The sequence below is a fragment of the Crinia signifera genome, chromosome 11 (genome assembly GCF_055691185.1).
Source record: "Crinia signifera chromosome 11, ASM5569118v1, whole genome shotgun sequence".
Lineage (NCBI taxonomy): Eukaryota > Metazoa > Chordata > Amphibia > Anura > Myobatrachidae > Crinia > Crinia signifera.
Genome location: NC_139227.1, coordinates 50,161,940 through 50,176,949, shown reverse-complemented (window position 1 = coordinate 50,176,949; position 15,010 = coordinate 50,161,940). Strand labels below are relative to the sequence as shown.

The window sequence follows — 15,010 nt, the reverse complement described above, 5'->3', positions numbered from 1 at the left end:
TTTGCTGATTTCTGCCTCCTGTGTTCGCTGGGGAATCTAGATAGAACAAATTTGGAACGATCCGGTTCATTTGTCCCAACATTGCTGTATTGCCGACACGTCGGATTGCTGAGGTGGCGCACAAGCTATGTAGATGAGGGAGCGGATTTTGCTGGAAGCTGTGCTGTGGTCACTGAGGTGTGATTGTTCCCTGTCTCTCACCTCTCTATAGTGGACTGCTGGGACGGACCTGATGGAAAGCCAATTATTTATCACGGATGGACAAGAACAACGAAAATTAAATTTGACGACGTGGTGCAAGCTATTAAGGAGCACGCATTTGTCACCTCCGAGTGAGTTTGTACTGTAACCCCTTAGTGACTGTGTGTAATGGCGGCGTATACATATAGGACCTTATTCTGGTTCATGCACACCTGTGTGAATTCGCACGGGTGCGCATTGTTTTACAACTGCGCATTTCTGTGCATGCGCTGTGTGCGAGCGGTCACAGTGAACAGAGTGTTCGCCGGGCGCTTGCACACAACACTGCAGACGGGGTGTGTGGGCCGGGGATGCGGCCATGGGAACAACCAGTGTTTCATGATGTATTCCCATGGTAATGACCCAGTGATGCAGGTGCCGGGGTGTCAGCTGCCCGCCATGTTTCCCTCCAGAACACACGCAAAGCTAAGACACCTGATAGTTTTGCGTGTACCTTCCACATCATTCGATGGTCGATGACCATCGAATAATGTGGGTTTGGCTATGAATGGATGTTTATGCAAAAAATACATTCGCAACAGTGCGGATGAGGGGGGTGGACATTTCTGCGTGCTGACCTACGTGTGAGGGGGGTGGATATTTCTGTGGGCAGAGGGTGGGATTTAATAGACACGCAGTGCTGCGAACTCCGCATCGCTGCATGTCAACCAGAATCACCCTCATAGGCCGGAGCCAGCTAGCAGTTATTCTCTTTGTCTTGCTCACTTACTGTTATTATGAATACAGATGCACTGCACCTATAAACCGGGGTACATAGGTTATGCCGGCATTTAAAATGTTCATGTGCATGCACGAGTTTGACCTACAAGGGGTCGACATTGCCATAATTTGGATATGTTCACTGTGTCATCATTTAATACTAAAGCTGACAGTTACAGTAATGTTGACATTTTCACAATGTCAGCATGTGATTTGTCGACTATGTTCCTATGTTGACATCTTCCAGGGTCAACATGTTAGATGTCGGAATTATAAACATGTCAACATTCTGCTATCAGCATAGTGAATGCCAACTAACTGACGAATTCCTTGGGACAAAGCGTTAACCTACTAGTATATGTTTGCAGTGTCGGAGCAATCCAGGGTTATCAGAAATAACCCATGCAAGCACAGTGAGCATATACAAACTCCACACAGAGCCATGGTGGGAATGAAACCCATGACCATAAGGCTGTGAGGCAGTAATGCTATCCATTATACATGTCCCTAAGCATGGTACATGAGTGCACATACAAATATATCATGGCCAGAAGAGCAGTGGTGTATAATACGATGTTACTAGACCTGTGGCCAGTACATGCGGTATAGGAGTTAGAAGTAAGCTGCTGTACATGCCCAGTGGTAGCAGTCTGCTGGGTGTGTGGATCTGAGATCTCAATCAGTGCACTGGACCAGAGAGCAGCTGCCAGGAAGAAGAGACAGGAGCCTTACCATGAGGTGGGAGAATGTGAGCTTAGAAATCTTTTTTCTAATTACTAATGATTCTCATATGTATATATATATATTTATTATGGGATGTTGAACCCTTTCAGCTCAGATGGCTTACCTGGTATATGTCTGAACAGTATTATAAAATGACATTCTATAGTAGTGGGGCCAACTATAAATGATTGATGGGCTCATGTAGCAGAATATACTTCCTGCCTGGCTTATACAGTAATCAGTGCCCCATCCATATGCCTACATTTCGGTAACAATGGTGTCTTCTCCACTCCAGATACCCAGTGATATTGTCCATAGAGGAGCACTGCAACGTGGAGCAGCAGAGGTATATGGCCAAGGTGTTTAAGGAGGTGTTCGGAGACCTGCTGCTGATGAAACCCACCGAGGCCAGCGCGGATCAGTTGCCATCGCCAACGCAACTGAAGGAGAAGATCATCATCAAGGTGACAACAGCATAAGATGCTAATTAGGAGCATTTTCTGTAACAAAACTTGCTAAGCGGCCCTTTAATGGGTGGGGAGCGTGGGGGCAAACTTGGGTAACCGTTTACACAGGACAAAATATTCCCCGTCCCTGGCACAGCAAAATTCTGCCCACTGCACCCCAAATGCCACTATAATCCATAGAGAAACACGCAAAGGAAGCCTGAGTATTAATTATTGTATTCAGCCGCGTGTAGAGGTGTACAACCTGGGCACAGGGTCAAGGGGTTGGCAACAGTGCAGCTGCCCCAGTGAGGGGGTGCCTAGAATAGTAGAATGGTATCCTGGACAGATGCTGGGCACAGCTCTCTGACTGCTGCTGACCTGCCCCTCTTTACATGATCTTATGACATCACATGTTCTGGGAGTCATGAAGGGCCATTATATAATAACAAAAGAAAATTTGACCAAAAATTGCTTAAATGGTGATAAATTGTTTTAAAAATTTTTTTTCAAAATAAAGTTTATTTAAATTTTTTTTTTATATATCATTTGTTTTAAATAGCTGAAATAAAAAGCCTGCCAGCTACCTCTGATGTATATGCGTGTCATAGGTGACTGTCCCCGCAAAGCTCTACATTCATTAGCCCTGGACCGTTATTGCCATGTGGGTACAGGGTCACTGGAACCCATACACTTCATCCCCATATCTAACAGCCATGTGTGTGTGTGTAATCTCTGAGTGCTAGTCACTGAGTTATTCATTAATTTTCATGCACTTTGTTCCTTTGATGACTGAATTACGGAAATACATACCTACTGGCATATGTCAGAGAGCAATCACAGATTATTTCCTGATATTTACTAAATAGACAAATTGATATATATATTGTGCATGTCTGTGAGGAAACATATGGAGGCAGCCATTTTGGGAAGGCATTCTATCCATGAATTAGGATTCAACACATTTTGTGGCCTGAAAATGTATCCGATTAAATCCTTAGGAGGCAGGAGCTAATGATGTGACTGAAGGGGTATAACCAGCTACTACATTTTACGCTTCTTCCTCCTTATTGTAGGCTCATCGCACAAAATGGCTGACACCAGTGGTAGGCGCTTATCTCTGTCCCTTTTCTTGTCCTTGAGGGGCACCAAGAAGCCAGGTTTCCAGGGCAGCGTATAGTCCCTAATGGAATGAATACACAATTAATTGCTTGGTTAAAAATTAATTTAAGCAATTAATAAATTCTTTCAGACCGGTGACCCAAGAGTGCTATGTAGGCCAGCCTTCACATACGCATAATTATGTTACAAACAGCAAAAATCCCATGTATCCCCCACAGACTCTATGAGTAACACACACAGAGTGTAAAATAAAATGGAACAATGAGTCTTAAAGGACAAATATGTATATTTTATGTTCATGTTTTATGTGTTTGTAGCTATATATAAGCAGCAATAGACAAAATTTTATGTGACCTGACATGTTTTTGTGATATTTATGTGGCCTGACTAATATTTATGTGATATTTATGTGGGCTGACTAATATTTATGTGGCCTGACTAATATCTTTGTGGCCTGACTAATATTTATGTGATATTTATGTGGGCTGACTAATATTTATGTGGCCTGACTAATATTTATGTGATATTTATGTGACCTGACTAATATTTATGTGGCCTGACTCAAGGTGCGTACACACGGGGGCGATTATTGCTAATATCGCTCGCAATATGGTCGCTGAGCGACCATATTGCCAGCGATGGGAGTGTGCACCAGCGATAAATTGCCAGGTGCGTGCTCCCGTTTTTTCCCCTGTAGTGATCGCTGGTCGCAGGAACATGCTCCTGCAACCAGCTGATTTCCACTGCCAGGCTTTGCGATATATCACTGCCGTGTGTACGCACCTTAATATTTATGTGACCTGACTAATATTTATGTGGCCTGACTAATATTTATGTGACATTTATGTGGCCTGACTAATATGTATGTGACATTTATGTGGCCTGACTAAAATTTCTGTGATATTTATGTGACCTGACTAATATTTATGTGGCCTGACTAATATCTTTGTGGCCTGACTAATATTTATGTGATATTTATGTGGCCTGACTAATATTTATGTGACAATATGTGGCCTGACTAATATTTATGTGACAATATGTGGCCTGACTAATATTTATGTGATATTTATGTGGCCTGACTAATACTAATGTGGCCTGACTAATATTTATGTGGCCTGACTAATATCTTTGTTGCCTGACTTATATTTATGTGATATTTATGTGGCCTGACTAATATTTATGTGATATTTATCTGGTCTAACTAATATTTATGTGACCTAACTAATATTTATGTGGCCTGACTAATATTTATGTGACCTGACTAATATTTATGTGACCTGACTAATATTTATGTGGCCTGACTAATATTTATGTGACCTGACTAATATTTATGTGGCCTAACTAATATTTATGTGGCCTGACTAATAATTACGAGGCCTGGCTTATATTCATGAGGCCTGAATACAGTTCACAACGCTCGGCTGAGGCTGGATGTTCGGCCTCAAGAATATTATTCATGCAGTGCTGCAGCGATTTCATCCAAGCCTTGCAAATATAAGTCATTAAATAACCATGAAGCCTGTCTAATATTCATTAAACCTTACTGTCCTCGTGAAGTCACTGCCCTTGTAAAGAAACTTCTCAGTGGCACCCCTGTCAGAATCTGAATAATCCAGGAGATTAAGAGTACAATGCAGTGCAGCAGGAGATTTATTACTGAAACGAGAGCCTCCTGCAGGATGCGGGATGATAGGCAACTATGACATTCATGCTGGTCATTTGTCGCTTCTAACAAGGGGGGGGGGGGTGTAAGTGTACTGCATTTCTTCATTACAGACCTGGCACCGGCATGTATCAATAACTGTGGAGTGCCGTCCTGCAAACCCACTATTCTATTAATCTACACATGCGCACACAAGCAAGCCCTGAAACGGCGGTCACATTCAGAAAATTGCTTGTCGGGGAGTTTAAGGAAAATTTTGGTGACATTCCATCACTTGCGTACTATCTAATGTGTAAGCACCTTAATATTCATGAGTCCTGATTTATGTTCCGCAATCCCTGCTGTACTGATAGGATAGGGTACGGTCTCATATACATTAGTCAAGCCCAGAAATGTCTGTCTACACTGTGTGTTCCCAGAAAATAATTGTCAATTAAAAGCAAATTATGATTACAGCGATATCATTTAATATATTTAACTTTTTCTTGCTTTCTTTAGCATAAAAAACTGGGACTGAAAGGAGATTATATCACCAAGGCTGAGGACCATAAGGAGGAAACCAAACTTCAGGGGGAGCTGTTTATGTGGGACCCCATAGATCAGGTAATTTGCTCATACGCTTAAGAACTGGAGATAGAGATATATGTGGCTCAGTTCCGAACCGACCCACATTTTGCAGAGCCGGGGCAGGATGCTCTAACGCAAAAATGCGGTAACAACCCGGTTATAAGGGTTTTTACTGCATTTTGATATGCAGGAAAATCCACACACTGGGTTTTCACTATGGGAGGTGCAAAAGTTGGCGATACCCCATAGAAACCTATGGGCTTCTTAACGCCACCCAGCACCACCCCGCATGGACCCCTGCTGCCCCACACCGACCCCCCACGGTCCCCAGCTGACCCCCCCTCACCTGTGTCAGTGCTGTGCTGCCCGGTACAGGGGGGAGGAATAGAGCCCACCCTGCAGCACCAGTGCCGCGTAAGGGAGGGAGGGGAAGCCACCGGGGACCCGGTGCGCATTGGCGCCGCAACACAAAGGGCAGCTCTTAATGCAAGAGCTGTCATTTGCAATAATTTTTGCATATGTTAGTGCATATGAGATAATTATCTATGCGTCACCGGCGATGTGCGGTGGAGAGAGGCGGCGAATCCAGATCCGTCCCACCCCTAGATCTGCACCAAGCATAGGCATATGCAGCACATTTTATTAGGGGGTGCAGTTTCAAACGGATGTGTCTAGCACCACCTACTGGGTGTGTATAATACCGCCAATCAGGCGTGTCTACCATCATCTACTGGTGCTCACTACAATATAAAACATTTCTCAGCCACACTGTAATCTCCTGCCTATTTCACTTTAGTCTTAGTAAAATTATATGCCCAAAAAGTCAAAAACATACATGGATGATGCAGGTATGTAGTGATATGACAATGGTCTAGTACAATTAACAATGCAAAACACACATGCGAGCTCTGATTGGCTCACGAGCCGGTGCCACATTTCAAATGGCCGAGGGCCACCGGAGGCCCTGTAGCAGAAGCGTCGTAGTGGCAGGGAGGTGTTCCTTAGGGTGTGCATAGCATTAGGGTGTGCCTGTGCACACCTAACACTCAATGTACACACACCTATAGCACCGAGTCCTAAGGTGATCTAAACCAAAACGAGTCCCACAGTTTAGAATTCGGATTCGGGAAAACTTTTAAAATTCAAAAACTACACGATTTAATTTAAGCTGATTTTATCCATTCTCAGGAAATTAAAAACTCATGGTTCATATTTTAAATTTGAATTCTGAATCTAAAACACCAGGGTGTATTTGCAAAACCAAAATAGGACAATGAAATTAGAACAAAACCCAAAAGAGACTCGGCGCACATTTGTAATATCACATGCAGACAATGTAAACAGATTATTACAGTATCAAATTGAATATTTTACCGTTCCCTTCCTTTCCCCTGCTGCTTGGTAGTAAGTTTAAGTGACACAAGGGGGCGCTGCAACACATCAAAAACAGAAAGCACCAAAGCTAATGCAATAAGCTATTACCCTGGCAGTGAGTTTGATAAAGCATTTTGTTTTATAAATGATCAGGATTTTTTTCGTCAATATTTTTCTTATTTTATTTATTTGCCTTTTATTCTGATTATTCCTACTTGAGAAATACAAGGCCAAGGAAATAGATAAAAAGGGCCCAAATCGCATGTGTTTAACCTCCGCTTCTGTTCTGATGCGCGGCCCTGTGTGCATCGGATCAGAGCCGGAGATCGTCACTGCTGCACCAAGCATACATCGGATCCCACAACAAGGCAAGCGATGACATACGATACATCGTATGCAAAAGGACCACATACAATATATTGTATGCGCTGCTGCCACCCTGGGTGTTGCCAGGTCACATGGCGTTGTGCCGCGTGCGAGGTACGGCATGCGATACCTCATTTTAGTGGATGGCGGCCTTAACAGTTCAACGGACATATTAACTTACAGGTAGAAAATAGAAAGTTCCCATGTAGGCCATGTGTCCTGTATATGGCGGACATCCAATTGCAGCCAATGCATCACAGAATTGGTTGCTGTATGGAATGTCGACATCCTTAATATTGACATGATGCCTGCATACCTATGTAATGGCCCTGTAATGATTCCGTACGTATATTGGCCCTTATTCAGATTATTGTTCTCAAAATTGGCAAAACCATGCTGCACTGCAGGTGGGGCAGATGTAACAGGTGCAGAGAGAGTTACATTTGTGTGGGGTGTGTTGAAACTGAAATCTAAATTGCAGTGTAAAAATAATGCAGCCAGTATTTACCCTGCACAAAAACAAAATAACTCACAAATCTAACTCTCTCTATACATGTTACTTCTGCCCCACCTGCACTGCACATGGTTTTGCCCCTTTAGAGAACACATTTGTACTGCAATCAGATCTGAATAAGGGCTATTGTACAATATTCAATGTGTGTGTGTGTAAATAAAGTCATCATATGCTAAGTAACACTATGTATGCAGTTCATATGTATATACTGTATGATAGCGTTTATGATGATGAGGGTTAAACGTCGCTGCGAGAGACGAGAACGTTTGCAGGACTGACTCCCTCTGATGAATTGTGCATTAATCTCCCCAGACTCGGCTTGTTTGTAAATGCTGCATGCTTACAGATGTAGCGCGTTACTCCTGGATTGTGTATTTTACTGCATACACTTTTATTCCATGCTGTATACACGATTTGTAAAAGCACAATTTCCCTGAGCAATTGATTTTGCAATGTAATTTCGGTGGCTGAGACACACCATGACAAATTGCCTTGTCCAAGGTTACAGTGGGCTGACGCTGGAGTCTCAGCCATAGTATCTAGTATTCTGGTATCATTACTGTTCAGTCAGTGAGTGTAACATCTCACAAGTCCTATAGCAATAGCTTAGTGTAATTGGTGTTATTATTAGGGGGTTATCCATAGCTACATCCCATGTAAATTAGAACTCCCATTTTAGTAAATTCCCCCTTAAATGTGTAGCTATGGGCAATAAAACAAACAAACAAACAGCCTATTAAAGTAACAAGTATGGAGTTATGTATGCATATAATAAACAGCAGCAAGACTTAATAGGGTGTAGCCATTATCTGCAATCAGGGATCAGGGCTGTATCTACAGTAGGTGTGGACGAGCAGCGGCTCTGTGGGTGCACCAATGCCTGTGCTTCTAGCTTGCAGAATGCATGCAACAGCGCCCTGCAGGTAGAAGCATGGCAATAGTCTCCCCTACACTGTTCCGGTCACCGCTGTAGTTTCCAGATGCCGGCCCCTGTGCTTGACGTCACACACAAAGAAGGCGGGGCCAGCACAGGGCACCAGGAGCGCTCATTACAGTGATGTCAGGGAGGGAATGGTTATCGGCCTTACTGGAAAGATTCCTGGTAGCTTGGTGCATCCGTGAGGCCGCAGGGTTGCGATTGTGTTTGTCCACATATTTGGTGATTGGCAACGGCCAGCACTGATTTTGCCTGTAATATTGACCATACAGTATATTTGATTTGGTCCATAATTGCCACCCTGTGGCACCCCCATAATTGCCTCATGGAACAGGGTTTGGGAACTACTGCGCTAAGAGGAAATATGTATGTAAGATCGGATTTAGTTGATGGCGGTAGTCATCGATTTTATAATTATTTCTGAGCAATAAAACACCGCCATAGTTAATATGTATACACCTTACCAAGCAACGGTTAGCACATCTACCAGTTCTATCAGATGGGGGTATATTTCACTTTATGGGGTAAAGTATATTGCCAGATTTGTCCAGACAAAAATATTTGTAAAAATGTTCAAAACATCCAAACTGTGCTACGTTTAGGCTACAAGTAGGTTTTTGTGGTTTTTTTTTTACACTTATAACTTTTAAACCCTTCTTTGATATCTTCTGCTGTAGATCATATACAGTATGTACGTGGGTAATGCATGTACAGACTATGTTCAGGAAATAAAATAATGCTGGAGGATGGTGAGGATATACTGTTCTGCAAGTTATATCTGCAGCTTAATTCTAAAAGTACATTTCTAATTGAAAATCTATGTTTCCTTATAGAAATGGTACATTCGTTACTGCGCAATAGATGGCGAAAAACTCTCCTATGGTGATGAAATTGAGAGCACAGAAGACTCTACGCCGAAGGTATATTCAGTCAGGTTTTCTGTGAAAATAATTCTACCCCAAAATGCAAACGGGGTCAATTTATCTTTGCTGTTTATATTCCATTCATAACATGTACAAAGTATTATACTAATGTGTCCATCGTGATATATAGGATACTAGTGTACTGTATGTGCATTTGGGCCTAGATTCATTAGGCAGTTTAGCAAGTTTGGCTCCAACATGGCCGCATCAACCCAATGCCCTCATGCTGAACATCAGACTGAGAGTTTCTTGAGGTTAGTTGGGCAATAATGATGGAGCAATTGTTGAGTACATACAGCTGTTGCAGAGCTGAACGTGCACCTGTTTGAGACGCATCTCTTCAGTGCACTGCACATGCTCCGTAACTGAGCAAACGCTAGTAAGGGCGGTTTAGAGACAAATTGATAGCATTGGTGAATGTTTATTACCAAAGAGGGGTAACTTGTAGAATGTAGAGAATAGGCTTATTACATGCATTCGATTTATTTGCGTCGGGCCCAATGTTTTCATCAGTTAATTCATTTAATCTATCAATCTAATTATTACCACGATAGTTACATCATGCGTCCGCACGCGATCAGCCCTCGGTGCAATAAATGGAGCAGTGTATAATGTATTCAGCAATGTATGCACATTTATTTTGCTGTATAACTGATGTCTCCTGCACTTTTCTCACCACCCAGTCAATGAAAGAACAACATCTGCAGGAGAAATGGTTCCACGGGCGGATCAAGGAAGGACGCTTCATGGCAGAACGGCTGCTGCAAGAGTACTGCGCAGAGATGGGGGGCAAAGATGGGACTTTCCTAGTCAGAGAGAGTGGATCATACCGCGACGACTACACCCTTTCCTTCTGGTACGACTTGTGCTACCTCTGCCCCTAACATGAATTGCCGGCCCTAATACTATCCATTATAGAGCAACAGTGCAGCAATGTCTGGGTAAAATACACCCCCTGTAGTGCGGGGAGAGAGAGGCATCTGCCCAGGGCATCATGCATCCGGCGGGCTCAGGATAATGCAAATTTTCTTTTCTTTCCCCATTGGTGTAAAGTTTCAGTCATGGCTCTGGCAACTTTAGTTCGTGTACAGTATATTGTAGGTACATTTTCACCTCAGAATTTACAGCCTGTTGACCATTTCCTGGGTAGTAGGATTCCTATTGGCCAATGCACAAGCATAGTCTTTGCAAAGTTAACTGCCAATGGCTGAATAATTGATGGTTTTAATTTATCTGATGGATTAGAACCATCGAACATCGATGGCAGGGCTCACACACATTTTCAGTGCCATTGGGAAGGATCTAAAACCCTAGGGTGCTAGAATGAACACTACATACAAAACTTTACTCTATATATTGGCTTTTCACAGGATCCTGATAGGTCAGTAGGCCGACACCATATGGGGAACATAATTATAATAATATTATTGGGGTGCATGATGTTTCCCGCTGCTACCTTCTCCTCTGTGCTGTTCCCTTGCAGGCGGTCTGGTCGGGTTCAGCACTGTCGGATCCGTTCCTGTACTGAGGGAGACCATGTGAAGTATTGCCTGACTGACCAATTAATGTTCGATAGTATTTATGAGCTGATACAACACTACCGGGAGTCCTCGCTGCGCTGCGCAGAATTTGAGCTGCGATTGACAGATGCTGTTCCCAACCCCAACCCTCATTTATCTAAGGAGTAAGTGACAATCTCTGCTTACGTACAATGGGCCTTATTCAGATCTGAGCTCAGTACAAATTTGTTTGGAAAATGGGCAAAACCATGTGCAGTGCAGGTGGGGCAGGTGTAACATGTAAGAGAGAGAGTTAGATTTGTGTGAGTTATTTTGTTTCTGTGAAGGATAAATACTGGCTGCATTATTTTTACACTGCTATTTAGATTTCAGTTTCAACACACCCCACCCAAATTTAACTCTCTCTATACATGTTAAATCTGCCCCACCTGCAGCGCACATGGTTTTGCCCATTTTCCAAACAAATTTGTACTGAGCTCAGATCTGAATAAGGCCCAATGTGCAGACGGATGAGGGGGCTTTGCGTAATTACTGTCACTGTGCATGAGAACCTCCTGTATCTACATAGTTCCACTTGTCACATGTATGGCAGAAGGCAGGCCACTGAGGATTGAGGCACTTTGGGCCTAATTTAGTGTTTGTACACTGTGCGACTCTAGGCTACGGAGCTGCTAATGTTGGCAAGTTACGTGTCAGAGATGCCCCTCGGAGCTGTTGCTATCTTATCCATGATTGTGGACACATATGCAGGCAAAAATGAGGAACATCGAGTATAAGGGTGGGTCTGCTGGTGCACACATTGGACACAGCATAAGCGGCCCACGCACCATGTTCCTGTACGCACAACATTGCAGCTGACAGCGGCTAAACCACCTGATAACGGCCATGATGCAAACGGTCCCTTTATGTCAATCACTTCTCCATGAATCATTATTGCGAGCAGGATCACCGTGGTGCATGTTCACATGCACAGTCTGTCGATAATCAGATTCTGTGCTGCTGTAGGTGATGGTGGAGAAGATGCTGGCACAGGTCAGGGAAGGAAAGCACTAAAGGCCGGAGGGCTCTGCTGGTTTGTCAGACTATATTGCATAGATGACGCAGTAACCGCCGTTGTGCTTGCGTCATGCAGATGGTACTATGATAACTTGAGTCGCGGAGAGGCAGAAGATATGCTGATGAGAATTCCCCGGGATGGAGCTTTTCTCATACGGAGGAGAGAGGGGCCAAATTCTTATGCCATCACTTTCAGGTATGTGTCCTGCATTATTTATTAACCGTTTCTTATATAGCGCATAAATAATCCACAGCACTTTACAGAGTATAGTTGAACATTCATATTAGTCCCTGCCCCAGCAGAGCTTACAATCTATATTCCCTACAACATATACACACACAGGCATTCTAGGGTTAATTTTTGTTGGGAGCCAATTAACCTACCAGTATATTTTTGGATTGTGGGAGGAAACCAGAGTACCCGGAGGAAACCCACGCAAGTACGGGGAGAATATACAAACTCGGCACAGTTAGGGCCATGTGGGAATCGAACCCATGACCTTAGCTCTGTGAGGCAGTATTGCTAACCATTACACCATCCGTGCTGCCCATGATTACCTGCACATGACTGCTCCAATCATTAGGCTGTACAGACTGGGACTGGTCGCTGCATCTTCGGATCACATATTCCAACCTCTCTGAGGATCATCCCAACAATATCGGTGAAATAATTTTTGGGCGTATAATTCATACTTTTCAAAACTACAATCTCCTCAGCCCCTTCTTACATATCTCAGAGACGCACTGGTCACTGGAGGGGCGATAATATTAAATACTGGATGTGTTCTACATAATATTATTGCCTACTTTTAATTAAGACTTGCGAGCTGTGGAAAGCACCGTATGTACCCTCACCATGTTATTTAGCAAGTTTCGGAGATGGCCCACTTATGACGTTAGAATGACCCTGTGTTTTTGTGTCTCAGGGCAGAGGGAAAAGTCAAGCACTGCAGAATCAATAAAGATGGCCGCCTGTTCGTGCTCGGAACTTCGGCCTACTTTGAAAACTTGGTGGAACTCGTCAATTACTATGAGAAGCACACACTGTACCGGAAGATGAAGCTGCGGTATCCGGTGACCGAGGAACTGTTGGAGAGATTTAATGCCGTACGTTTTCTGTTCCAATATATATTTGTATTCGCCTGTGTGCACACGAACCGAGAAACACTTTAATTGTTCTGTCCCCACAAAGAGGTGAGGATCAGCATTCACCTTTTATTATAAGGGATGTGCATCCTACTGACAACGCCAAGTTGCTGCACACAGATGTCTACACTGCAAAATAAAGAAAGATTATATAGGGCCTAAATCTGAGGTTGATGCAATGGCGATGTTGTACTTGGCAGGAACCGTTTTCTGCCGCTGCAATGTATTTCAGTCGCACCGCGCATGTTCTGCAATGATCTTGTGAAATGTTTTACTAAAAGGGGCGTATCGAATGTATATATCTTATCATATCAGTTTTACCTTATTGAGCGCATGTACGCAATGTGTAGCGAGTTATGGCTGCTGAATCGGGTGTTACGGGATACAGAGCGATGCGCCTTGTTGAGAATGCACATGACCATAATGATAACTTTGGTTTTTCATATTGCAGGAGAAAGATATTAACTCCATTTACGACGTTAAGAACAAATTATATGTGGATCCAGTGGAAATATCTCCAGCGATGGTAAGAGCCGGTTGGCATTTTTAATTTACAAATACAAAACTGTTTGGAACGAGGATTTAATGGTAATGAACACATTAATGAATAGGGTAAGTGACTGCAATGAACTATGTGTAGGGTGCGAGATTAGCCAGGGAGAATAGAAAGTCTGCTGTGCAGCCGTTGACGATGTGAAGCATACAATTTATATCTCCACAGAATAACATAATAGTAATCCTTACCTGACATTTTATGTTTAAGCCACAAGGAACGGTTACCGCTATATACAGCTACACGGCGAGGAGGGAGGACGAAATGAGTTTCTGCAAAGGGGCCGTTATTCACAACGTGGTGAAAGTCTCTGAAGGATGGTAAGTGTCATTTACCGCTGCTCATATGCATCGTCAGTAATGCTGGGATTAGAGGGGGAGCCGCCTGCACTAGGGAACAGGCCGCGGTTTTATAGTATAATCTGCATAACGGTCCAATTCATCTATATCCGGTACTTCTGCTCTAATAAAGATAAACATGTAGGATATGTTGAAAAGGAAACCCCAAATACCCCCTATATTACAGTGATTTTCTTTTTAAAGCTAATGAATATTTATTGTTTACATTGCTGCTAACCTTTTTAGTTGTGAGCTGGAGTTGTGACCAAATATGTATGACAAGAGTTTCAAGAGACAGAAGTTGAACATCCCCCTTCCATAGCTATATAGCACTAGGTACACATCCAGACAGCAGAGTAGTTACTTTGTTGAGACAAGGTTGTTGCACTCTACAAAGCTATGACCAATGGGAGTATATTGAGAACAAAACATCTCAGGAAAATCTAATTTATAGGGGATGGATCATCACCGAGCTAACACTGTAGGTAGAGGTGCAATGCTGCCCCTATGCAATATGTAACCTTGTGTTTCGGATAGTATGTAATCTGCCATGGCTACCATAGAGCGGTGGTGACACTACTGAGCCCATACATGTAACAGACGGTATCTCAGAGCTTTTCTATAGATGTGATGAGTCATAATCAGTAATAATCTGTTCTATGATGTCATGGTCGATGTGCAGGTGGAAGGGGGACTATGGAGATAAGATACAGCACTACTTCCCCTCAAACTATGTGGAGGACATATCAACGAATGATAACAGCATTGCCAATGAGGTAAGAGACCAGACCTACAGAGCTCC

At 43.2% G+C, this 15,010-nt stretch overlaps 1 protein-coding gene across 4 annotated transcripts in view; it reads left to right on the top strand.

Moving 5' to 3' along the window:
- The window catches only part of PLCG2 (phospholipase C gamma 2), a 98,336-nt gene that overhangs the window by 48,223 nt on the left and 35,103 nt on the right, over nucleotides 1-15,010 (top strand). For all 4 annotated transcript variants that reach the window (XM_083165537.1, XM_083165536.1, XM_083165534.1 and 1 more), the window contains exons 13-23: nucleotides 212-332; nucleotides 1,979-2,147; nucleotides 5,413-5,517; nucleotides 9,506-9,592; nucleotides 10,279-10,451; nucleotides 11,079-11,279; nucleotides 12,248-12,367; nucleotides 13,098-13,278; nucleotides 13,769-13,843; nucleotides 14,081-14,190; nucleotides 14,891-14,984. In XM_083165537.1, the coding sequence (XP_083021663.1) occupies nucleotides 212-332; nucleotides 1,979-2,147; nucleotides 5,413-5,517; nucleotides 9,506-9,592; nucleotides 10,279-10,451; nucleotides 11,079-11,279; nucleotides 12,248-12,367; nucleotides 13,098-13,278; nucleotides 13,769-13,843; nucleotides 14,081-14,190; nucleotides 14,891-14,984 (1,436 nt within the window). The remainder of the gene's footprint in view (nucleotides 1-211; nucleotides 333-1,978; nucleotides 2,148-5,412; nucleotides 5,518-9,505; nucleotides 9,593-10,278; nucleotides 10,452-11,078; nucleotides 11,280-12,247; nucleotides 12,368-13,097; nucleotides 13,279-13,768; nucleotides 13,844-14,080; nucleotides 14,191-14,890; nucleotides 14,985-15,010) is intronic.